We start from the raw sequence: 27,329 nt of genomic DNA on the forward strand, positions 1-27,329 counted from the left end.
GTCTGTAGAGATATCACACTGTGTGAATAGTGCCTGAGCCTTAAAAAGATCTCAATATTCTGGAAGAATTCCGAACATATATGTTCTCTCTTGAACTTAAATTGTGATATTGCAAATAACCTATTGTCCTTGGGTTTTTTATTACAAGATGATCATAATATCTTTAATAACCCCTGCAGACATGACAGCACGAGGGGAAGCTAAATTAAGCAGTTAATTAATTACCATACTTACTAGCCTACTAGCCTGCTACGTTTGATGGACCCAGTGAGCTGGACAAAAAGAGGATGAATCAATGTTGGAGCAAAGGTCAGTGGTGCGTTAGCCTATTATTAATTCCACTATTTTTCTTGGCAAGACCCAAGATGGTTGAGTAATTGAATGAATATGTGTCTAGTGTCTACCTCATCGATTCAAATTATTATAATTAGCAAAAACTCAAACATCATGGGTATCGCAGAAGAAGAGACTTTTCATCAATATTTACATGTTCATCATAATGCCACTACCCTATTATATCCAGTAATTACAGTATTTTCCATCGTAAGCTAACATAGAAAGGCCTAAGGTGTTGATTGCGATATTTCCGATAGTTATTGAATGCAGCAAAAATAGAAAAAGAAAAGAGTTGGAGGAAGGAAGCACGACGCGTCACTATGGAGACAGAATGATGCCGGAAGTAGCGACTGTAATGGTGAGCTGTGCTGTGTCCACTATACTTTGGTTGACTATAAAACAGAATAAAGTGAAAAAAAGTAGTAGAGTATTTAGCGTGGGGCTGTATACTTTAGTCTCGTGCAAGAGAGTTGAAACACACTGCTGCAGTGATTTGTTTGCTCGTCTTTCTTTTTAGTCATAGTAAAAATGGCCCGAAAAGCTATCGACGTGTCAGCAATATTTCGGGTCTTAACGTTACTTCAGTTTGAAGACATTTAGCTACTGTATCCGTAGTGGTTTATAAGTGATTCTGGCAGACAAAACCGAACTTGTTCACACAACAAATGCCAGTTTTATTTTGGGTAAGCTTGTTGTGTGTAACGTCTGCGGTTATGCCGACTACAACTTTTTTTTAAACGTTTTTAAAGATCTGACCAATTTGCCATGAGTAAGGCCACAATCAAATAGGCGCATTTGAAAGGATTTTTGTTTGATAATATCACTATAACGTTACGCTGTAATTTGGTTTAGCTCTATTAGGCATAGGCCACTGTAGAATGAGGCGACAGAATACTCAAACATTTCTATTTTGCCATTTATCTCAATAAAGACCTTTTATCATTTTCAAGTAAGTTTGAAAAGTAGTCATGGATTGAGTTTAAGAGTGGGCACATGTGCACCTACAAGCGCTGTCTGACCTCACCCACCACCTCCAATTCACCCCCACCTGCAACCAGGAATGTCCCGCTCAGCCACCCTGGCCCTTAATGTTGGGGCCCAGGCCCCAGAGGCTCTGTCCCTACTGCACCAGCGCCTGTTGTTGGCTGAGGAGGAGGCTGAAGGTCTTATTGAAGACATGGGCGCTCTGGGGGTTTCCAGGGACCAAATCTTGGGATCTGCACAGAGAATAGACGCTATTCAGCACCCTGTAAGTCCTCTGAAGATGCCTTGGGTCCTTGGGGATGAAGGCATACTGTGGCAACAGTGTGACGCTCTAGTGACTCGGGTGTGTCGCATGGAAAGTCTGCTACAGACCCTCAAACTCACCATCTTCCGCCTAGAGACTGAGAGAGCGCTGGATCCCTCTCACACAGGTAATGGCTGATATGTAATGTAAAAACATTAGTGATCTTACTAATTGTATTGATACACTAGCAGCTACAATCAGGATCCAGCTATGCAGTGGAATATAAACAAGGGCAAAGATGGGGGATACTTAAACATAACACAACTAGGGCTGGGTATCGTTCAAAAAATGTTCGACACCGCTACTGATACCAATACCGTGATTTCGATACCGGTTCTTAAACAATACTTTTTTCGATACCAATTTAATAAAACTTAAACACTGTGGCACAAATCTCTTTATTTATTTTTCTGCTCCTACTATGTTGAGCACCGTCTCTGTGCGTAACGTAGAGTTTTTCCTGCCCGCCTTACATTATTAGATCTTGGTAGAAGCGTGCTGCATACTTATTGGCTCACTGGCACAGGTGAGATTGAGGTATTGAAATTCGGTATTTAATGACTAGGCAATTTTCGAATGTCGATACTTTAGAGGCAATTCGGTCGGTGCCTAAAAAGTATTGAATTCGGTACCCAGCCCTAAACACAACTAATGACTATATCATTAGAATTACAGATATTAAGTAGACATACAAAAATTGTGTGGAAAAAATGTTTGAGAGTTGTGGGTACGTTTTTGTTGCGTTATTTTCTGACTGCTAATGTTCCCGGTGCAGCTCATCTGAAGCAGCAGCTGGCAGCGCTGCAGCAGGAGAGTCAGGAGGAGTATCAGGCCTCCAGGAGGGAGGTGATGAAGCTCAGGGACCGACTTCAGCAGGCTTACCAGGAAAGAGACGAGGCTCGCACAGAGGTGCAGATGCTGGGGGAGACCGTGGAGGTAGCTACTGCCGCCAAGGTGATGCTATAATTCCTTTTACGGCTTGGGTCTTACTTTTGAACACTACTCACCATTTTCATGAGATAAAGTTATACATCAAGATGGGATGTTTGTAATTATCACCTTTGTTTTTACTTCAAATTAAATCATTGATGCCAGTGTGTCCCTTTGCCTTTTATAATAATGCTGTTGTGTAAAAGGTTGTGAAAGGAATGATGGCCAAAACTATACATGAGTCAATGGATAGGTTTGCCTCTACTGTGTTTTGGAACACATGTTAATTAGTGAGCTTTAGACGTACTGATAGGCTAATTTTTAACCTTTCGTTTAAACAGAGCCAGGTTAGCTTCCTCCAGTTTTTTCCTGAGAGATTTTCTGTGATGTGCTCATTGCACAAATACCTAACCATATAAAGTGTAGTGATCATTGTCTTTTTAGAACATACAAGTGGGACATACTGTACAATCTGGGTGAGAATATTTTTAAACAGAAAAAAACAATGTGCTTTAGGTGCACAGTGAGTACAGTCATTGTGTCATGGGTTTTGATTATTACCATTATTCTTTTACTCCAGATGGATGTGGCTTTGGCTGCCAAGGAGCTGAAGATTGTCAAATTAGAGATGAGTCAGAAACTGATAGAGGTGAGTCGCTAATTATTTTCATTTATTTTGGCTCTTTTATCCCCAAGCCCCATGACAAACCTTTATATTATAAGCCCTGACTAAGTGAAAATAAACCATCTCAACAAAACTTCCCTCTGGTCAGATGAAAGAGCAGATGAGACAGGAGTCGGCCCGCTCTGATGAAGCCATGGTATCTCACAGCGAGCTTCTCCAGCGTGTTGAGGAGATGGAGAGAGTGGTGGAGATGGAGAGGAGACAGGTACATTGTAAGAGAGCTCACAGTGTAATTAGAATGTGTAAACAGCAGCTGACATGTTGTCTTCCTTTGGCCTCCCAGGCTCTGCTGCTGCGGTCGGATTGCCAGGTCTTGCAAGTGCAAGTCCAGGTCAGCCAGCAGCAACTGGAAGAAGAAAAAGACAGAGGCAGGCAGCTGGAGGAACACTGTCAGGATCTCAAAGAACAAACAGGTTAGGAGTGTCAAGGGATACAAAACCAATCTGCTGTTGCTGTGCTACAACCATCACATAATGCTGCTGTAAGGCTTTTCAGGAAAAGAAATGACAGTATATTTTACTAGCTGTCAGTTCGGTATAGAAAAGATTCTCTCTCACGGGCCAGATAGTTGTTCTAACCTCCACTCGTATAGCTGTAGAAATACACCCCATCAACCAAAACAATTTCTCAGAGCCATCTTCAACGTTGCTTGTTATGTCCGAACAACGATCCAAAACTCAAAGATTTTGAATTTACAATAAAATAAGACAGAGAAAAGCAGAAAAGTCTCACATTTGAGAGTCTGGAACTAGAGGATATTTGGCATTTATATTGAAAAGAATTACTTCATGAATTGATAATTTTTCTGACAACTCACTGATTAATGGATGTTGAATTGCATTTTTCTGTTTCATTTTCACAGCAATGAAGGACTCCCTTGTGTCTGAGTTGAAAACTGAACTGAAAGTAAGTAGACAGAGACAAATTCTTCAGTAAAGTTTCATCTGTTAAATCTGTATTTCTGTTGGTGAATATTGTATGTGTTAACTGGTGCTGCTGGACTCCAGAATCTGAAATGCAAGTGTAAATCTGGGCACTTCTTAGGAGTTTCGACAACTGCATTAAAGCACCTCTCTGATTGGTATATTTAGCATTATTTATATATATATATATATATATATATATATATATATATATATATATTAATAATAACAATAATAATAGTATATTATTATATTATTTTTTATATATATATATTATTATTAATAATAATAATATTATATTATTTTATATATATATATATATAAAATAATATAATATATTATTTAATATATATATATATATATATATATATATATATATATAATAAACAGACCCTAAATAAGCAAATGCAGCTCAGCAGCTTTTCTCTTCCTCCTCTCTGTGTCTTTCAGGCTGAGAGGAGTCGTGTGGTCAAGCAACTACAAGAGCGAGACCTGCAGCTGGAGGCAGCCAGACGCAACATTCAGACTGAGCTGCATGTGGCGCTAACAGATAAAGTTAGCCTGCAGCTGAAGCTGTGAGTCTCTTACCTTAACACTTAACAGTAACAGTGTTATTTTTTCATAATATGTTATTGTCATAATCATGATATAAATAGCAGGAAAAATTAACAACTGAATACTGTTCGAAATGCTGAATTTTTTTTTTTTTATTGCAAGACTCCCATAAGCAAGGTTTTGTGTGTCCTGTCTGAATGAGTATTCTGTGAAACGTTTTTGACAATAGGTGTATTTCCTATTGTTGATATATCAGGATATGTCAGTGATATGCTATTTTTCTTGCAATAGTCTGATTAGCATTTCTTTTTTTTTAAAGTTGATGTTTTTTAGTTTGAACAACAGAGGGTGCTGACTTTGCATTACTGAGTTTTGGTTTGCTCTTCTTGGACTCTTGTCTTCTCGTTCCCAGCCTTGTCTGTCCTAAAATTGGAATTGGAATTTTTTTAAAGAAATCAAAAATGGATTAAAACAAAATATGACATTATTTTTACTTTACAAAGATTTTGGAAAATCCTAAGCTCCTCAGCAGCTAAAGTAACATTCACATTTGGAGGATAACAGTGTTTTTTTGTTGTTGCAGTTTACGGTTTTGTTCTTTGTTATATTTTGCAATGCTTTGGTTTTTGGTTGCAGTTATTGTTTTCAGATCATATATTTTTTTGAATTTTAATTGTTTTGACACAATAAATCCATAAGTAAATTATTTTTGCTTAATAAATAATGCAATCAACAATAAATATTTGCATGCATTATTTGATTTTTAAAACAACCTCCTAGCCAAACTGAACCACAGCAAATTGTGCCATACATGACACCACAATCATCTGTCTCTTTCTCTTATTTCTCTCGATTCCATCCATTCACTGTCTCATAAGAGATGCGTGTTAGTGGCAGAGGATACTTTTTCTAACATTAAAAGGGTTAGACAGGGCTAGACAGATATATTGGTTTGCAAAGTCTGAGACTGATATTTGGCATTTTTCCTTTTATTAAAAATCAAAGTCAGTCTCTGTTATCCATCTCTGATATGAATCGGGTTTTTTTTTTTTTTTTTAGTTTTTGGCTTTTCCTTGGTGTCATTATTTAATGAAACCTGTCTCACTGTGCGGTGAACCCAACCACCTAAAACAATGGTAGGCTATAAGTTTGGCATTCAGTGAAGAGATTCACTATTTGATGGTCTGACACTGCTGCTAGTGATGTATTTTGGAAACAGTAAAATTTGCACACAAAAGAACAAATTGAGAGAAGTGTATTAAGTTTTTGAAAGTACGTTTTTAGATTAATAAAATCTGTCTTTCTTCAGAGAGAAGCTCGAAGATGAACATGCACAGCTCGTGCAGAGGTCTTCCACTGCACAAGAGACAGCAGTCACTCAGAGGGAACTATTGGAGCAAACCATTGCGAGGCTACGGGGGGAGCTGAACACTGCCAAAAAAGAGGAGGCGGCAATGAGGAAAGACCTGGAGGGTTCAAAACATGAGGTACAGTATATTCAACAAATGCAGTACTATTTTTTTGCATGATGGGTAGTGTTGTACCATGAAGTAAAACGATCGCTCTTTTGTGTATCCCTGTTCCTTATCTCCTTGGCTACCAGTTATGTCTTGTTGTCACGAAGTTGGAGGGTGAGAGGAGCAGTCTGGAGAGCCAACTCAGTGAGGCCAAGGTAGGTTTGTCTAGAACACTATTCCACCCTATGTCATACTTTATATACATTCAACTGTTGGTCATAGTACTTACTTCTGTCCATGTCGGTGTCCTGTGAACCTGTGACTGACAGCGGGAGATGGTATCTCTGAGCTCAGCCTTACACAGCCAGCAAGTTGAGAACAGAAGGCTCATGGGACATAAGGTACAACGCACACACAAACACTGATCAGGCAATCAATATTCTCACTTTTTAAATGATAATTAAACTAGTGCACAATTAAATAGGTATAATAATAATAATAATAATAATAATAATAATAATAATAATAATAATAATAATAACATTGGAGCATGTAAACATAAAATACAAGTATGAACTTGAAATGAGCATACTATGGGACCTTTTAAGAATGAGATATGAAGAAGTTGTTTTGGTGTTTTTCCTTAATTCTTTTTCATGAATGGTTCAAACTCAATGGTACATCTCTGAGGAACTTCTGTACCCGCAAAAATACCCACATACTACTATGTGATAATCAAACGATGAAACCCATAAAACTAGATTGGCAGTTTGTTATAAGAAACAGTGCAACAGATTATATTGTAGCTTTCACAGACTTTTACTTCTTATAGGCAAGAAATCTTGGACTATCTATATTTCCTTTTTTACAAAAACATTGGTTTAACCTTAGTACATGCTTTGATCAAGTGTATTTACAAATAAAGAAACTTGTCCTTACAGTGAGCAGTTACATCACCCGTCTTGTGCTGTAGATCAGTGAGCTGGAGGCCTTGCAGGGAGTCTGTGGTCCTGCAGGAGCTGTTGCAAGTCAAACCCTTGAAAGCATCCTGGCCTCCCATACCAGCCTCCAACTCAACAGTAGGAACCTGCAGCAGGACCTGGGGGGTCGAGAGCAGGAGCTGGCCACACTCAAGATCAACAGGTCAGAGCTGAATGGGGTTTACAAACACTGCATGGGAAAATGAAAGTATGTACAGTGTGTGCATATCTAGATCATATAAGCTAAGTAAGAGGGGATGTTACATGTTGCTTTCCTCTGTGTCAGGCTGCAGGCTCAGAGAGAAATCAGGAAACACCAAGTAGAGGTGGAGAAACTCCAGGGACTCCTGACATCTACTCACTCCAAGAACAACAAAGCTGTAAGCACACACCATTTCTTTAATGGATGCACTTATAGACACATTTGTACGATTGGTGGAGACTGAATGATACCTTTATTAGGAATGATCTCAAAAGAAAAATAATATATATATATATATATATATATATAAAATGAATGAAAGAATAACAAACAACAAAAATAAATGACTAACTCGATTCTTGTGTCCTTGCCGTTTTTAGAAAGTCAGCTGAATATTCAACTGGATTGTTAGCTTAACTCTGTACGAAGAGTACGAAGTGTGAGAATAGTTGGAAAAGTGGGAATGGTTTGAATTAGTATGAATTCCATTGAAAAGTTGAATAACATCACTAATGTACATTTTGTTTTTGAATATTTAAAGAGTTTTTGAAAAGCAAATGCTAAACTGAATTATTGGCTTTGAAAGTAAATAATGCCAAAAGATATAGAACATTGTACAGTTTGAATACATGTTCTAGCTAAAAGTAATAAGTAGAGAAGAGAGAGCTGTGAGAAAGATTTATGAAAATGCAGAAATATGATTCAAATTGTTTGAAAAACTCAAATGCATTGCACTTCACTGCTGAAAAAGCTGGAAGTTGAAATGTAAAACTGTCAGAGTTGGAACCAGAACTGCATCTATCTATCTATCTATCTATCTATCTATCTATCTATCTATCTATCTATCTATCTATCTATCTATCTATCTATCTATCTATCTATAAATTGCGTCTGTCTGTCTGTCTGTGTGGGTGTTATGTGCATATCTCTCGAACCTTTAGTCCGACAAAAAAAAAAAAAAACTGATAAAAAAAAAAGAAGTCATAGTATAGTATGTCGAACACAAGTTTTGTCTTCATCCCTGTAAAGTAGGTCATGAAACTAATATCACCCTACAGGATTTGAACACTCAACCTTCTGTCTTCCACGCATTCTCTGATCATCCTAAGCTATCTGACCTGACACAGGGTCCACATGTCGAAAAAAGTGATAACTTGACTTTCAAAGTGTCTTTCTACGGGCACGAGTAAGTTTTTGGATTGTATTGAATGTTTGGATTAGAAATGCAAAAGATATTGTTAAATATATATCGGTAAAAGAAGCACACATTGGCTTTTGCTGCTCTAGCCGCTGGCCACTCCCCCTCTCACACTGCATACACACTGACTGAGCGCTAAACCTGTTTGAGTCATGACTCACTCGGATCTTTCACCCGACTCTTTAAATTAACTCATGAGTCGCTCATACTACATGAGACAACACCGTTTCTCTCTCTTTCTCTCTCTCTCTCTCTCTCTCTCTCTCTCTCTCTCTCACTCTCTCTCGCTACACACACACACACACACACACACACACACACACACACACACACACACACACACACACACACACACACACACACACACACAAACACACAAACAGTCCGGTTCTGGTGGTGATTAACGCAGATATGTGCTGTTTAGCTCTCATAACGGGCCAGGTGGGTAGTGCACTGCCATGAGTCTAATGTCTGATTACTCCACATTTTCATTGTGATTTTGTGATTACATTCTGAATCTGAAACGTTCTGTGTCAGGTAAATCAGTAAGTTAGTAGTAGGGTATACAGAGGAGTTGCATTTGAAGTGGTTTGGGGTCCTTCTGTAAGTAATTTTGGGGTACAATTTGGTTTTGATGAATTCTACAAGCAGCAATACCACAGGCCAAGCAATCGGCCCGTTCCAAACAGGCACATTTTCAACGGGCACTGCACTAGTTACCTAAATAAGCTAAGAGCTGAAATAGATTGCCAGAAAAGCTGCAAGCTAAACAGGAATACTGTCAAAAGTGGAAGTTTAAATGAATTAACTTAAAAAGGCTGGAAGAACAAATACTTTGTATCATTATCCGACATATCCATTGCATAGAACAAAAAAGCATCACCCTAAAGAGCTGAGAGGCGATGAATGTTAAGTATTCATCAGCAGTAACTTAACCCGACTCCTATAAGTGAACATGAAATAATAATAAATTTAATAATGTTGAAATATAATTTGTGTGGAAGTAAAAAATTACTCAGAAATCACTGTTTCAAAATACTCTACGTTTGAGTTGAGGCTCAACACTGGATGAGGATAAATAACACAAAAGTCAATGACGAGTGATGAAGGGTATCTTGTCACTCTAAGGCAGATCATTCAAAGACTAGAAGTCCTATTGCTTAAATGAAATTGGCCCATTGGCTGAAAATAGACGTTTTGATGTATAAATTATGTATGACAAGTAACAATTGTGGGCCTGAGAGCAAGTTATAGAGGTTTTAAGATTTTCCAAGGCTGCCTCACTCTAGTGATGTCATCACCCACTCTAAAGGCCGGGACACACAGGGCCGATAATCGGCCGTTGGACAGTCTGGCAAGGTCGGTGACTCGAGTCTGTTCGGTGTGTTCCGTGCCGTTGTCAGTCTGAGGGGCTGTCAGTGTTCATTTTGGCCGACCTGACGTGTTCAGTCGGAGACAGGGCAGTCGGGACTCACCCGGAAACGGGGAGCGCAATGAGCCTGACTAGAGTCTCTCAAAATCTGACGAAAATCATTTAAACTGACCTTTGTTGAGCCAAAATGAAGACAGATTCAGCAACTGCATGTCCTATTTCTCGCTTAAAATGTTTTCAGAAACATGTTTCAGTGAACTATTTTAGTACAAAATGAGATCGTATTCTGAATGAGCCGCCATGACAGTCTGGCTTTGAATTTCCGGAGAAAACAAACCCACGTGACGCGTTCGTCCAATCAGCTGCCGGTTTTCATTTCTTGGGCAACAATACAGAGTAAGCGCCTCCTGCTGCTATGGAGACATATTACGTTGTTCAAGTCGGTGTCGCCTCAGTGTGTTCCGAGGCAGTTGTTTGGACCTTGGGGACCTGACTGATCATTTCAACGTTTTACAAACAACAAATTACTGGCTTTTCTGTCGACGGTCGGCCGTCTGGTTGGTGTGTCTCGGCTATAAGTCACACAATACAAAACTATTATAAATGCAGAAAAAGCCTGACAAAAGCACCAAACTTAAACAGTAATAACACAAAAACTGTAAAAGATATCAAAAAGCTGAATCATACTGTAATAGCTGGGGATGCCTAGCCTGACGTGGTCATACTCAGATTCTAGTCAGAATTTCCCGACCTCGAATTTTGTGGGCAGGGCTAAGTTCGGCTGGCATCCAGGCTAGGGGATGCCCCCATTGATCGCCGATCATTATCGTTCGATATTTACTAAAAACACGTGATCGGGTGACATTAATCTCTTCTAGCTGCTGATAGACTACTAAACACACATATAGTTTAAAAACTCTGCCAACAACCGCATGTCTGTGACTGCCTGTTTATGTGGAGTGAAGTCCTCCAGCGGCTGCCTCCCACCCACCTTATTTGCCAGGAGCTGCACGTGGTTGCTCAAGTGCACGCACGCTATTACAAACAAAACCACTCTCAGTCAGGCTTCCCATTCACCTCTGAGCAACCGTGCAATGCATTTTGGTAGCACCGCGGGGACTTTGGAGCAGGGCACTGAAAAAAAATCATAGTATAGTATGTCGAAAAAAGTCATAGTATAGTATGTCTAAGAAAGTCATAGTATAGTATGTCTAAGAAAGTGATAAAAAAGTCATAGTATAGTATGTCTAAGAAAGTCATAGTATAGTATGTCTAAGAAAGTGATAAAAAATGTTAGTATAGTATGTTGTCAAGAAAGTCATAGTATAGTATGTCTAAGAAAGTGATAAAAAAGTCATAGTATAGTATGTTGAACATTTTTCTAGTACAGTATGTAGGTCATAATAGTAGTAGTATGACGAAAAAGTAATTAAAAAGTAGCTCACCTGGTAGAGCGTGCGCCCCATGTACAGAGGCTCAGTCCCTTGCTTGTGGCCCTTTGCTGCATGTCATTCCCCCTCTCTCTCCCCTTTCATGACTAAGCTGTCCTGTCAAATAAAGGCCTAAAATGCCAAAACAAATCTTAAAAAGAAAAGTCATAGTATTTTATGACGAAAAAAGTCATAAAGAAGTCCTAGTATGTCGAAAAAAGTGCTAAAAAAGTCATATTATACTAGCCTAGAAATCTAGACGCACCCTAGTGGCACCCTTATTTTGCAGCCAGGGGAGTCTAGGCACTCTCCGTTGGCTTGCGAGCTGGAAAAAACAAATTCTGGTCAGGCCAATCACATCATGTATAGAGTCAGTGGGCGGGCTTATGGCTGCTGCTGCTGCTGGGAACAGCGGTCTTCTGGAACACTTGGAGTTAAGCTTTTCTTTGAGAAAAGAACAAAGAACGGCACTGAAATCATTCTTAAAAAAGGAAGCTGTATTCAGAGTTTTTCCGACTGAATACGGAAAAAGTTTAATCTATCAACTAGCTCTGCTACCTTCTTAATTTTTCTGAACCACCTACCCTCAGGTTCCCAACCCAACTCCCTACAGACTGAGCTACTACTCCAAAAATATTAAGGCATCATTAAAGCTTTATTTTCCTTTCTCACAGCACGCTTGTAAATAGTTTATTTAGCCAATCATCACCATCATATGTTATAACGTCAGTTAGTATCACTCTCTGTTTGCTTTGAGTGTTTATATGTTCATGTTCACTTTTATAATATAATTTAGGGGGTTAATGTGAGGTGAATCTCCATTTCTGTGCTCTGTCGTGTGCATTTAATCACCTCGTGATTGATTGAATGCTTCATGTCTGTACTTGTAACATTAGTAATGGCTACAGCTAAAATTGTTGTGCATTGTAAGTTTATAGCTTCTGTTTTTAGTCAAGTTAGTGATTATATCAACCACTGATGGTTAATATAATAATCATTATAATAATTATAGCTCTGTTATCATTGGCATCATTATACTACAGCTTATATTGATATTATTTATTGTATTTTCTCTTTTATTTCTTGTTCACAAATATACAGCAACAGCAACTCAAAATAAAGCTCTTTTAACCATGTACTCTTCTCTGGAGCCTTTCAATATTGAGTCATAGTATAGTATGTTGATGAAAGTTATAAAAAAGTCATAGTATAGTATTTTGAAATAAAAAAAAAAAGTCATATTGTCCAAAAAAGTCATAGTATAGTATGTCAAAATAAGTGAAAAAAATTATAGTATGTTGAAAAACATGATAAAAAAGTCATAGTATAGTATGTCGCAAAGCATATCAAGTTTGTCAAAAAAGTGATTAAAAGTCATAGTGTAGTATGTTGAAAAAAGTCATGGTTTAGTATGTCGAAAAAAGTGATAAAGTCATAATATAGGATATCGAAAAAGTCATAGTATAGTTTGTAAAAAAAAAGTAATTAAAAGTCATAGTATAGCATGTCGAAAAAAGTCATGAAAAAGTCATAGTATAGTATGTTGACAAAAGTCACAATATAGTATGTCGAAAAACTCATGATAAAAAAAGTCATAGTATATCATAGTATCAGTGGTCAAATGAAGCTTCACGAACCACTGTGTTTATTTTCTGAGCTCACTAGATGGCGCTCTCTGTTCAAAGTAAAAGGTTAAACAAATGGCAATTCAGTGTGTTTGGGCAATTCAGTGTGCCATCTAGTGAGCTCAGAAAATAAAGACAGTGGTTTGTGAAGCTTCATTTGACCATCACTACATAGTATAGCATGTCGAAAAAAGTGATAAAAAAGTCATAGTATAGTATGTCAAAAAAAGTCATGGTATAGCCTGTCGAAAAAAGGAACAAAAAATCATAGTATAGTATGTCGAAAAAAGTGATAGAAAAGTCATAGTATAGTATGTAAAAAAAAAAAAACTGATGAAAAAGTCATAGTATAGCATGTCGAAAAAACTGATAAAAAAAGTCATAGTGTCTGAAAAAGTGATAGGAGAGATTGACCGGAACACAAGTTTTGTCTTCATCCCATGTCGTAAAAAAGTGTTAAAAAATCATAGTATAGTATGTTGAAAAAAATTATAGAAAAGTCATAGTATAGCATGTCGAAAACAATCATAGTATAGTATGAAAAAGTGATTGGAGAGATTGACAGGAACACAAGTTTTGTGTTTATCCCTGTAAATTATATCTTGAAACTAATATCACTTTGCAGGACTTGAACACTCAGCCTTCTGTAAAAAAAAAAAAAAAAAAAAAAAAAAAAAAAAAAAGAAAGAGGAGAAAAAAAAAAAAAAGAAAAAAAAAAAAAAAAATGATAACACACAACTACTGTCTTCCAATTATTGATCATCCTGAGATATCTGACCTGACACAGGGTTCACGTGTCGAAAAAAAGTGATAAAATAGTCATAGTATAGTATGTTGAAAAAAAGTGTTAAAAAAATCATAGTATAGTATTTTGAAAAAAGTGATAAACTAGTCATAGTATAGTATGTTGAACAAAAGCGATAAAAAAATCATAGTATAGTGTCGAAAAAAGTGATAAAAAGTAATAGTATAGTATGTCGAAAAAAAGTGATAAAAAGTCATAGTATGTAAAAAAAAACGGATGAAAAAGTCATAGTATAGCATGTCAACAAAACTGATAAAAAAAGTCATAGTATAGCATGTCGAAAAAAGATCATAGTATAGTATGAAAAAGTGATAAGAGAGATTGACAGGAACACAAGTTTTGTCTTTATCCCTGTAAATTATATCTTGAAACTAATATCACTTTGCAGGACTTGAACACTCAGCCTTCTATCTTCCACACATTCTCTGATCATCCTAAGCTATCTGACCTGACACAGGGTCAACATGTCGAAAAAAAGTGATAAACTAGTCATAGTATAGTATGTTGAACAAAAGCGATAAAAAAAATCAAAGTATAGTGTCGAAAAAAGTGATAAAAAGTAATAGTATAGTATGTCGAAAAAAAGTGATAAAAAGTAATAGTATAGTATGAAAAAGAGACAGGAACACAAGTTTTGTCTTCATCCCTATAAAGTAGGTTTTGAAACTAATATCACCCCTACAGGATTTGCCATATAACACTCGATTAATACTCATCCTACCTGACACAGTTTAATATGTTGAAAAAAAGTGATTAAATAGTAATGTCATTAAAATTAAAACAGGGATAAAATAGTCGATAGTATGTTAGAGATGTCAGAAAGAGACAGGAGAGATTGACAGGTACACAAGTTTGATCTTCATCCCCTGTAAAGTAGGTATTAAAAATAACATAAAACTACATAATGTTTAACAACTCAGCCTTGTATCTTCATCTTTCTCATTCTCTTATCACCCTACGCTATCTGACCTGGCACAGGCTTATTTTTCGTCATATTTGGCTCTTTCACTTAGCATATTGGTCCTCAAAATATATAAGATTCAAACACTCAACCTTCTGTCTTCCAATCACTCTATTCTCATAGTATAGCATGTCGAAAAAAGTCATAGTATAGTATGTCGAAAAAGTGATAAAAAAAGTCATAGTATAGTATTTTGAAAAAAGTGATAAAAAAGTCATAGTATAGTATGTTGAAAAAAGTGATAAAAAAGTCATAGTATAGTATTTTGAAAAAAGTGATAAAAAAAAAGTGATAGGAGAGATTGACAGAAACACAAGTTTTGTCTTCATCCCTGTAAAGTAGGTCTTGAAAATAATTTCACCCTACAGGATTTGAACACACATCTTCTGTCTTCCACGCATTCTCTGATCATCCTGAGATATCTGACCTGACACAGGGTGCACATGTCGAAAAAAGTGATAAAATAGTCATAGTATAGCATGTCGAAAAAAGTGATAAAATAGTCATAGTATAGCATGAAAAAGTGATAAGAGAGATTGACAGGAACACAAGTTTTGTCTTTATCCCTGTAAATTATATCTTGAAACTAATATCACTTTGCAGGAGTTGAACACTCAGCCTTCTGTCTTCCACACATTCTCGTATCACCCTAAGCTACCTGACCTGAGAGAGGTCCGATATGTCGAAAAAAGTGATAAAATAGTCATAGTATAGCATGTCGAAAAAAAGTTATAAAATAGTCATAGTATAGCATCGAAAAAAATGTGTTAAAAAATCATAGTATAGTATGTTGAAAAAAGTGATAAAATAGTCATAGTATAGTATGTCGAAAAAAAGTCATGGTATAGCATGTCGAAAAAAGTAATACAAAATCATAGTATTGTATGTCGAAAAAGTGATTGAAAAGTCATAGTATAGTATGTAAAAAAGAAAACGGATGAAAAAGTCATAGTATAGCGTGTCGAAAAAACTGATAAAAAAAAGTCATAGTATAGTATGTCGAAAAAAGTCATGGTATAGTATGTTGAAAAAATCATAGTATAGTATGAAAAAGTGATAGGAGAGATTGACAGAAACACAAGTTTTGTCTTACCCGTAACCCTGTAAGGTCTTGAAACTTATATCACCCTACAAGATTTGAACACACAACCTTCTGTCTTCCACACATTCTCTGATCATCCTAAGCTATCTGACCTGACACAGGGTCAACATGTTGAAAAAAAGTGATAAAATAGTCATAGTATAGTATGTTGAAAAAAAGTGTTAAAAAAATCATAGTATAGTATGTTGAAAAAAGTGATAAAATAGTCATAGTATAGTATGTTGAAAAAAGTGATAAACTAGTCATAGTATAGTATGTTGAACAAAAGCGATAAAAAAATCATAGTATAGTGTTGAAAAAAGTGATAAAAAGTAATAGTATAGTATGTCGAAAAAAAGTGATAAAAGTCAAAGTATAGTATGAAAAAGAGACAGGAACACAAGTTTTGTCTTCATCCCTATAAAGTAGGTTTTGAAACTAATATCACCCTTCAGGATTTGAACACTTCTAATCATGCTCTAATCATCCTAAACTACCTGACCTGACACAGTTTTAATATGTTGAAAAAAGTGATAAATAGTCATAATATAGTATGTCGAAAACAGGGATAAAATAGTCATAGTATAGTATGTCAGAAAAAGAGACAGGAGAGATTGACAGGTACACAAGTTTGGTCTTCATCCCTGTAAAGTAGGTCTTGAAACTAACATCAACCTTCAGGATTTGAACACTCAGCCTTGTATCTTTCAATCATTCTCTTATCACCCTACGCTATCTGACCTGACACAGGTTTATGTTTTCGTCATATTTGGCTCTTTCACTTAGCATATTGGTCCTCAAAATATATAAGATTCAAACACTCAACCTTCTGTCTTCCAATCACTCTATTCTCATAGTATAGCATGTCGAAAAAAGTCATAGTATAGTATGTTGAAAAAAGTGATAAAAAAGTCATAGTATAGTATTTTGAAAAAAGTGATAAAAAAAAAGTCATGGTATAGTATGTCGAAAAAATCATAGTATAGTATGAAAAAGTGATAGGAGAGATTGACAGAAACACAAGTTTTGTCTTCATCCCTGTAAAGTAGGTCTTGAAAATAATTTCACCCTACAGGATTTGAACACACAACCATCTGTCTTCCACACATTCTCTGATCATCCTAAGCTATCTGACCTGACACAGGGTCAACATGTCGAAAAAAAGTGATAAAATAGTCATAGTATAGCATGTTGAAAAAAAGTGATAAAAAAGTGATAGTACAGTATGTCGTAAAAAGTCATGGTACAGCATGTCAAAAAAAGGAATAAAAGAGTCATAGTATAGTATGTAAAAAAAACGGATGAAAAAGTCATAGTATAGCATGTCAAAAAACTGATAAAAAAAGTCATAGTATAGCATGTCGAAAACAATCATAGTATAGTATGAAAAAGTGATAAGAGAGATTGACAGGAACACAAGTTTTGTGTTTATCCCTGTAAATTATATCTTGAAACTAATATCACTTTGCAGGAGTTGAACACTCAGCCTTCTGTCTTCCACACATTCTCGTATCACCCTAAGCTACCTGACCTGAGAGAGGTCCGACATGTCGAAAAAAGTGATAAAATAGTCATAGTATAGCATGTCGAAAAAAAGTGTTAAAAAAATCATAGCAGTATGTTGAAAAAAGTGATAAAATAGTCATAGTATAGTATGTCGAAAAAAAGTGTTAAAAAAATCATAGTATAGTATGTTGAAAAAAGTGATAAAATAGTCATAGTATAGTATGTCGAAAAAAGTCATGGTATAGCATGTCAAAAAAAGTAATAAAAAATCATAGTATTGTATGTCGAAAAAAGTGATAGAAAAGTCATAGTATAGTATGTAAAAAAAAAAACGGATGAAAAAGTCATAGTATAGCATGTCGAAAAAACTGATAAAAAAAAAGTCATAGTATAGTATGTCGAAAAAAGTCATGGTATAGTATGTTGAAAAAATCATAGTATAGTATGAAAAAGTGATAGGAGAGATTGACAGAAACACAAGTTTTGTCTTCATCCCTGTAAAGTAGGTCTTGAAACTTATATCACCCTACAGGATTTGAACACACAACCTTCTGTCTTCCACACATTCTCTGATCATCCTAAGCTATCTGACCTGACACAGGGTCAACATGTCGAAAAAAAGTGATAAAATAGTCATAGTATAGTATGTTGAAAAAAAGTGTTAAAAAAATCATAGTATAGTATGTTGAAAAAAGTGATAAAATAGTCATAGTATAGTATGTTGAAAAAAGTGATAAACTAGTCATAGTATAGTATGTTGAACAAAAGCGATAAAAAAATCATAGTATAGTGTCAGAAAAAGTGATAAAAAGTAATAGTATAGTATGTCGAAAAAAAGTGATAAAAGTCATAGTATAGTATGAAAAAGAGACAGGAACACAAGTTTTGTCTTCATCCCTATAAAGTAGGTTTTGAAACTAATATCACCCTACAGGATTTGAACACTTCTAATCATGCTCTAATCATCCTAAACTACCTGACCTGACACAGTTTTAATATGTTGAAAAAAGTGATAAATAGTCATAATATAGTATGTCGAAAACAGGGATAAAATAGTCATAGTATATAATGTCAGAGAAAGAGACAGGAGAGATTGACAGGTACACAAGTTTGGTCTTCATCCCTGTAAAGTAGGTATTGAAACTAACATCAACCTACAGGATTTGAACACGCAGCCTTGTATCTTTCAATCATTCTCTTATCACCCTACGCTATCTGACCTGACACAGGTTTATGTTTTCGTCATATTTGGCTCTTTCACTTAGCATATTGGACCTCAAAATATATAAGATTCAAACACTCAACCTTCTGTCTTCCAATCACTCTATTCTCATAGTATAGCATGTCGAAAAAGTGATAAAAAAAGTCATAGTATAGTATGTTGAAAAAAGTGATAAAAAAGTCATAGTATAGTATTTTGAAAAAAGTGATAAAAAAAAAGTCATGGTATAGTATGTCGAAAAAAGTCATGGTATAGCATGTCGAAAAAAGTAATAAAATTTTTTTGTCTTTATCCCTGTAAATTATATCTTGAAACTAATATCACTTTGCAGGACTTGAACACTCAGCCTTCTGTCTTCCACGCATTCTCGTATCACCCTAAGCTACCTGACCTGAGACAGGTCCTACATGTCGAAAACAGTGATAAACTAGTCATAGTATAGCATTTCGAAAAAAGTCATAGTACAGTATGTCGTAAAAAGTCATGGTACAGCATGTCAAAAAAAGGAATAAAAAGTCATAGTATAGTATGTAAAAAAAACGGATGAAAAAGTCATAGTGTAGCATGTCGATAAAAAAAATGATAAAAAAAAGTCATAGTATAGCATGTCGAAAAAAATCATAGTATAGTATGAAAAAGTGATAAGAGAGATTGACAGGAACACAAGTTTTGTCTTTATCCCTGTAAATTATATCTTGAAACTAATATCACTTTGCAGGAGTTGAACACTCAGCCTTCTGTCTTCCTGTCACCTTAAGCTACCTGACCTGAGAGAGGTCCGACATGTCGAAAACAGTGATAAAGTAGCCATAGTATAGTATGTTGAACAAAAGCGATAAAAAAATCATAGTATAGTGTCGAAAAAAGTGATAAAAAGTAATAGTATAGTATGTTGAAAAAAAGTGATAAAAAGTCATAGTATAGTATGAAAAAGAGACAGGAACACAAGTTTTGTCTTCATCCCTATAAAGTAGGTTTTGAAACTAATATCACCCTACAGGATTTGAACACTTCTAATCATGCTCTAATCATCCTAAACTACCTGACCTGACACAGTTTTAATATGTTGAAAAAAGTGATAAATAGTCATAATATAGTATGTCGAAACCAGGGATAAAACAGTCATAGTATAGTATGTCGGAAAAAGTGATAAAATAGTCATAGTATAGTATGCCGAAAACAGGGATAAAATAGTCATAGTCATAGTATGTCGGAAAAAGAGACAGGAGAGATTGACAGGTACACAAGTTTGATCTTCATCCCTGTAAAGTAGGTATTGAAACTAACATCAACCTACAGGATTTGAACACTCAGCCTTGTATCTTTCAATCACTCTAGTCTCTCCCTACGCTATTTGACCTCACACAGGTTTATTTTTTCGTCATATTTGGCTCTTTCACTTAGCATATTGGTCCTCAAAATATATAAGATTCAAATACTCAACCTTCTGTCTTCCAATCACTCTATTCTCATAGTATAGCATGTCGAAAAAAGTCATAGTATAGCATGTCGAAAAAGTGATAAAGTAGTCATATAGTATGTCGAAAAGATGTGATAAAAAAGTCATAGTATAGCATGTCGAAAAAAGGGTGCAGGTGCGTATTAGGGCGTGTCCAAATCCACTATTGCTAGTTTGACAGTGGATAAAAGGGTCCGTGCGCATGGTTCAAAAGGGTTGTGCTTAGTGTCTTCATTAATTCATAAGTGTGTTTTGGGCGTAACATGCAATAAGTTCAGTGTCATCTCCCATTCCCTTTAAAAGCCAGGCACGTTTGTACCTTGGCGCATTGCTATTATGATGGCGGATTTGCACCGTAATATTTTTATTTGTAATCTTTTGCATGTTTGTGTGCTGCTGCGCTTCCCTGTGTGTGTGTAACAAGCATAGTGTGTACGTGCTGTGCACGAGCCTAGGCGCATTTTACTAATTCAGAATCAGAAATACTTTAATAATCCCAGGGAGAAATTATTTTTGTTACCACTCCAGGTATACGAACAACAAATAAAAACAACATATATTATCATATTATATTATAATTCACTGTTAAAATAACAATGACATGCTGCGTTATTGACTTTAGACCAGGGTTTTGTTGGTCAATTGTCCGATCACTTCCAGCTGCCTCAAGATAGCAGTACGCCAAGAATTCACCTGAACACACCTTCCTGTAAGACCAGCACACCCATGGGCGCAAAGTTGGGCGCAGGTGCATTTGCTATTTAAACGACGTGGGCGCTGGACTGGAAATTGACAACTGTGTCGGTCTTAAACTAGCAAAGACACTTGCGTCGGGCTTTGCGCTGCGCCGGGTGCAAGATATCTTAGCTGACCTGGTAGAGGTTCACTCCTCGAAGCAGTAGATGTGAACTTGATTCCGACTTAATATTGTTGTGCATTGTGGGTTTATAGCTTCTGTGTTTAGCCAAGTTAGTGAATATCGCTCGGTGTTACTGGCTGATGCCGCCTCCTTGCAAACCCGTCAATTGCGCGGCACTCAGACGCCGCAAACTCGTCACCAATGAAAAGGGAACTCCCCGCCGAAGTTCAACAATACCTCACACAAGACTCTACGATATGCGTTCATTAGCTGCGAAAAGGGGCGTGGCTAAAGCATAGGGGCGGGTCCAACCATCACCAATGAAGAAGGAAGTCTCTGCTGAGTTCAATGATACCTCACACAAGACTCTACCTTAGATGCGTCAGCATGTATGAAAGGGGGCGTGGGAACATAGGGGCGGGTCAAACCATCACCAATGAAGAAGGAAGTCTCTGCTGAGTTCAATGATACCTCACACAAGGGAACTCACTCTTATGAATCCTGAAAAGTTTCGAGGTAATCGGACAGCGTACACTCGAGTTACGCCCACTTCCTGTTTCGGAGGCGAAACGCACAAAATGGCCGCCCCGCCACGGCCATGCCCTATGACGAAAAGTTTTTCTTTTAACAGCTTTTCATCTTTAATATCTTAAGATGGCACAGACCGAGTTTGAAGTTGATCGGATGAAATCTCTAGGAGGAGTTCGTTAAAGTACGACGTGGAAATGGCCAAAATCGCACTAATTTTGAACTTTGAAATATAAATGGCGGACTTCCTGTTGGGTTTAGGGTATGGCTCTAATGAAGTTTTTTGTACATCTTGACATCTTACATATGTGTACCAAGTATCGTGAGTCTACGTTAAACGCACTGCAGGGGCTCAATTTTCTTAACTTTCTAGGGGGCGCTAGCGAGCCATTGTTTTGCGCCTATTCCCGAAACCCTTAAAATACGTAAATTTTCACCAGACTTGATGTGACCGCCAAATTTGGTGAGTTTTTGAATATGTTAAGCCCCTCAAAAAGCCAATTCATTTGACGGGAAAAAGAATAGAAAGAAAGAAAGAAAGAAAGAAACAATAATTCATTCAGTTTCAATAGGGCCTTCGCCGCTGTTGGCGCTCGGGCCCTAATAATAATAATAATAATATAAGCGCTGTTATCATTGGCATCATTTTACTACAGCTTATATTAATATTCATTGTATTTTCTCTTTTATTTCTTGTAGACCACAAACAAACACAAATAAACAGCAATGCAAAATAAAGCTCTGTTAACCATATACTCTTCTCTGGAGCCTGAGTCTTTGACCGGAGTCAAGTCCATATCTGTCACCTCAACCAGTTAAATTGTGGTCTGAAAAAAAGTGATTAAAAATCAGAGTATAGTATGTTGAAAAAAGTCGTAGTATTGTTTGTCGAAAAAAGTGACATCATCATTCACACAACTAGTATGATGTTGTATGTCTGGAGTGCTAATCTCCAGTCAGACGATAAAATTACTTTCTATTAAAGACTATTAGTTGTACAATGCATTCTGCAATGGCAACTGAACTAATAACGATATGATATTAGTGATCAAAATATGTGATCTTTAAGATGCATTATACACCGAAAATATTATATAGAAATCATTCTCTTTAAGTCTACCTTTAATAAAGTTTGTATTATTAAAACTGTGTATATACTGTGTGTGTGTATGTGTGTGTGTGGTGTGATGTGTGTGTGCGTCCATGCGTGCGTGTGTGTGTGTGCGCACAATCCCTTCCAACTCTTGCAGAAGGCCTCGGATACAGCCAAAATAGACAACAAGAGGCTGGCTCAGAGTTTGGAGCAGGCTGTGTTGACCAACAGCAGTTTACACAGCAAACTGGAGCAGGCCAGAGACCAGCACCAGGCTACCATCACACTGAGGTGACATGACAGTAGGTGTAGGTGAACATGTATGCCTAAACAAGACATCTTATATGGCATGTATTAATGATATCTTTGCTTGCTGTCACCATATATTGCAGAGATGAGGAGTTGCGTGAGGCTCGGACAAAGATTAGTCATTTGTCTGAAGAGCTGGGCGCTATAAAGCAACAAACAAGGGAAGACTATGAATCTTCCATGAAGACACTGCATCGAGAAATCTCAGAGGTACCAAATGGCAGAAATATTTCATTCTGTTGTATTCATTTTTTATTAAAGAAAATAATTATTGTGATTTCAGCTATACATTCTGTGCAGGCACACAATATTCCATCACAAATGATGACATCTTGTGAAGTCCCTGATTAAACGTTATCCCAGCCTCAAACTGGTGTTGAAGGACCTCCAAATAGGACATGAGAGTAAAAGTTGGAAGCAGTCAAAACAATTCTAAGCTGCTAAGAGATTTACTGAAGTGTGTAAATATGTATGGATATGCATAATCCTTATTGAAAACCCTTACCTAGACTTTTTGTCTATATTGTACATACGTTCTCATCATCAATTAGCATTCATAGTGATACTGATTCAACAAGTCGTACTAGCACCCTTATTGCATAATGTGCCTCAGGTTTACCCTTTTTACCTGTTTTTGTGAATTCCCTGTTTCCTTGTCTATAGCTAAAAATGACAGTTAAAGACTCGTCCAATGGGTCAAGTCACCTGTCCAGGGCCAATCAGGAGCTCCGCCGACGGGTGTCTGAGCTTGAGTGGCTGGTGTCCAAACAGAAAGCTTGTATCAGAGAGCAGAGGAGCCAGCTGAGGCAGCAGCAGGACAACTCTCAGAAAGTTGAGGTAATGTTACTCCCTGTTACACCCTGCACACAATAATAAGAAAGTTGTTGAAGAAGTAGGTCTTAGAAGAACCTTCATTAACTGTTGAGTTATGAAAAACCTGGAATGATTTAATGTGGTTTAGTGAAGACTTTCAGTGTCCCATAATGGTCAAAATGTAGTTTCATTCATCCCCAACCTGACAACGTTACAATTCTGGATGAGACACACTGAATGTTATTAATTCGTTTTTAATTATCTGCAGTAACAGCTCAGATTGAAGCTATTGAATATTGGCACAACATAACAGCTTTGTATAGCAATACTTGAGCTTGTACTGTATTGTCCTTTAAATAGTCTCCCTTGTTAGGTCCTAGTACAGAGATAGGAGAGAAGGTTGGGACCATGATTGAGGCAAGGCCAGGACAGGTACATGCAATTCACAATAGATGCATCTTAAGCTTTACTCAATTTATTGCTAGAGGTCTTGTATCTTTTGGCTCCAAAGTGGATGTTAATTTAAAACAGTGAGCCTGTATACATATTCAGTCTGCTGTGTCAACAGAGGTTTGAGGAGAGAATCAGGAATCTGCACGAGAAAGAGCACGCTGACAGCAAGCCCCAGGAGTTTAGAATGTCCCAGCAGGGACCATCTTTTCCTCCCTTCAGCTTTTTATTAATATTGTTTAGTCAACAGGTTTGCCACTGATGCCTAAACACACTTCTAGTTAAATGTCTGTCACTTTTGGTCACTTATATGAGTGGAGGATGTCTTCCATTGCATAATATAGCTATTGTATTATCATTAGAAGGCATCTGACTCAAATTGATCACTCATGCTCAAAATTAATAATATATTCTATTGATTTGTTTAGAAATGGCTTTTGAGTCCCATTTCAGTTGTGATTTAATTCAAATCTAAGATTTCATTTATAAAATGCATAGTTTTACATACACTTCAAGACTATAAATTAAAAACCTCATTGTCAGCAAGCTAAAAAAAAACTTTTTACTTTCTGTAGAGCGGACATTTTGGTTTTTGCTTGTAGAAAAACACTAACCAAGCTTTAAAATGTTGTTAAAGAAGATATTGTACTGCACCACTGAAAACTGATGTTAGTTGAAAGAGCTGTATGGAAAGGACTCCCGTGGTATACAGATATGCCTCAGGCTTACAGTTGTTCAGACAGATCAAAATGATTCAGTAATGGATAGAATTCACATAAATCCCTTGTGCCTGTTTGGTCAGTCAAAGCAAATGCTTGGTGCATACTACACTACGGGAAGGTCCAGTATAATTTGTTTTCCAAGGAGATTCCAGGACACTGACAACTCTAATCGATCTCCTTAATTAACAATTGATCCTTAGGGGTGTTTCATAAAGGTGGCTCAGAAAAGCAGAGTTTATTGTGAAAAGCATGGCATTTAATGAGTCTAACAAAGCCTAGTTTAGGAGCGGCTTCGGGGTGTTGTCGTTGGCACACATTGTCAGAAAATAGCATGTTTCCTCACCTCTCGGCTTGCGCCTTTGAACACGTCCCACGTCCCACGCCAATTCGCCTCTGATCTGGGCTTTTGTCGGGGAGCACCAAAAACTGTTGGTGAGTGGAAAATACGAGCCAAAGTTGCGCAATGTGAACTAGGCATTAATTGCAACACATTTTAAAGCACATATATTTCCTGAAATAGTATGGAGACCCTTTAAACCAAAAAAAGGTATGAGGTCAGATTTGAAATACACACAGTGCAGCCCATGCTGCAAGCTGCCCCTGTTTACAGTGCAGCTGTAAAGAGGCTCCTTCAGGGAGACACTTAGGAAAAAACAGGGTTCCAGTCTGGCAGATTGATTGGAACTGGTTTAACTGGTAATCGTGTATTAATGAACCACCCCTATGATTTGCACAGCTTGTTGATGTTGCATTGTAAATGTGTTGTTTGATTCCTGGGTGCTGCAGGTTTTACGCAAACAGGAGGCAGAGTGGGAGAGGTGGACTTCTACCATCCAACGCTGGGAGGACAAGAGAGAGCTGGCTCATATCGCTGCTAATCCAAGCCTGTGAGGACACAGCTGACAACACAATCACACTGACAGATAATAACCCACGTATCTCACACAAACACACACCTGCCCACAGACTAAACTTTAGTCTGTTTAGTCACTAAAGCAACATGACACAGTGATCCTTTGTATTTATTCAAACATTAAACGATGACCAACAAAGAGGAAGAGATAGCAGCCATGTGCGAAATAGCAGCTATAGAGTCAGACGTGTGTGTGTTTGATGTCCTCCATCTATATCGATCCGAATTTAATGGTCAGGAGGGAAACATGCACTCTCATCAAAACAAACTGTACAACCATAACATCTGATATACTTCTTCACTGTACAAAGATTCTTATTTTGTGTACCAACAGATTGTTTATACAAAAGTAATTATTTTTAAATAACACTGGGTACAAATGTATGATTCTCTATCTACCATAGTTTGCACTTCTTATGTACAGAGTGTTGGCTTGTTATTTGGTGAGTTAACTGTGAATATACTGTATAATGGGACCTCACGCTCTCCCTCTCACTTGAATCCCAGGTTGTATAAGATCATTTAGAGTTCATCAAGAAAGACAGAGCTGTGAATAGTCCAATAGCAGAGTTGTAGTAGGTGTTGCCCGTGCTGTGGATTCCAGTAAAGAAACACATTATTTTCTTCTCTTTTTTTCATCCAATGTTTGTTAAGTATACCAGCTCCTTTGTGATTGTACCGCAGGCTGAAGAGTTGAATGTAGATATAGACGCAAAGATCCTCTATTTGGCGCTTTGCTACAAATCCTGAGAAAAACATCCACCATAAGTCCACCTTGTTTTGTTTTTTTAAAAATGTTGACAAATCTTAAAAACGTACAAACACTCACAGTAACAAGACGAATGCAGGCAAACGATTACAACAGTCATGACGGTTGAACAGTGACCATTGCTCTCTGCAGCCACAAGAGCGTAGCATTGCGAGACAAATCAAACTCCAATACCAAACTGAAAAGAACACCAGCATGTTGGCAGGCACAAGGATGCTAATGAGCTCAGTTCACTTTAAATTGGTCTTTGTCCGGTTTACAACAGGTACTGAAGTCCCTGTTGCTTCCAAGTTTTTCTACTTGATGCTACAAAGAAGAGAAACAATTGAGGTAACATAAAAAAATAGCTTATGAATTCTACGCATAATGTACGTGATACATCTGCTAAAATAGAAAAATAGATGATTTGAAAAGTAAATTTAAACACTGAAAAATATATATAATCAAATGATATATATGTACATGATCAACGGTTGTGTGATAAATGCTTTAGTTTGGTTAGTACAGACAATGGACAGTTGTATAAACTTCTTAAATTAAGACGTGTACTGATAATGTTTAAAAGATACATTTCATTCCTGTATCATTTATAGGCAAGAATAGGCTTGATGCACTCTGTATCATCCTGTTGGTTGTCTGATAAATATGTGATGTAGGACAGGTTGTGTGTGTGGGCCGCAAAGATGAAGTTCATCCAAAGGGCGACAGGTGGACGGGGAGGTCACCATACGGAGCATTTGTCCACCGGATTCATTGGGGAACTCTTCGGACAGTGGAAAACACGGGCAAACTCATCAAACTGGGAAACACTGCCAATCACTCTGCAGGGGGAGGAAACACAAGAAACTTCCATTAGTA

General features: G+C 37.0%; 2 protein-coding genes across 2 annotated transcripts in view; one reads left to right on the top strand and one right to left on the bottom strand.

The window, feature by feature from the left end:
* Nucleotides 1-252: 252 nt before the first annotated feature.
* On the top strand, nucleotides 253-25,805 carry ccdc150 (coiled-coil domain containing 150). The gene is made up of 17 exons (XM_039777912.1): nucleotides 253-309; nucleotides 1,395-1,751; nucleotides 2,400-2,578; nucleotides 3,135-3,203; nucleotides 3,328-3,444; nucleotides 3,523-3,652; nucleotides 4,102-4,145; nucleotides 4,613-4,737; nucleotides 6,027-6,204; nucleotides 6,321-6,389; nucleotides 6,504-6,575; nucleotides 7,148-7,317; nucleotides 7,441-7,534; nucleotides 22,653-22,786; nucleotides 22,888-23,014; nucleotides 23,468-23,641; nucleotides 25,576-25,805. Exons 1-17 carry the CDS (start codon nucleotides 288-290, stop codon nucleotides 25,678-25,680), a joined length of 2,166 nt encoding a protein of 721 aa, XP_039633846.1. The 5' UTR covers nucleotides 253-287; the 3' UTR covers nucleotides 25,681-25,805.
* The window catches only part of LOC120544259 (endothelin-converting enzyme-like 1), a 129,251-nt gene continuing 127,717 nt past the window's right edge, over nucleotides 25,796-27,329 (bottom strand). Inside the window, exon 22 of the mRNA XM_039777899.1 lies at nucleotides 25,796-27,292. Coding sequence (XP_039633833.1) covers nucleotides 27,193-27,292 — 100 coding nt within the window. The 3' untranslated portion in view covers nucleotides 25,796-27,192. The remainder of the gene's footprint in view (nucleotides 27,293-27,329) is intronic.

This window comes from Perca fluviatilis, chromosome 2, assembly GCF_010015445.1.
Source record: "Perca fluviatilis chromosome 2, GENO_Pfluv_1.0, whole genome shotgun sequence".
NCBI classification, from domain to species: Eukaryota; Metazoa; Chordata; class Actinopteri; order Perciformes; family Percidae; genus Perca; species Perca fluviatilis.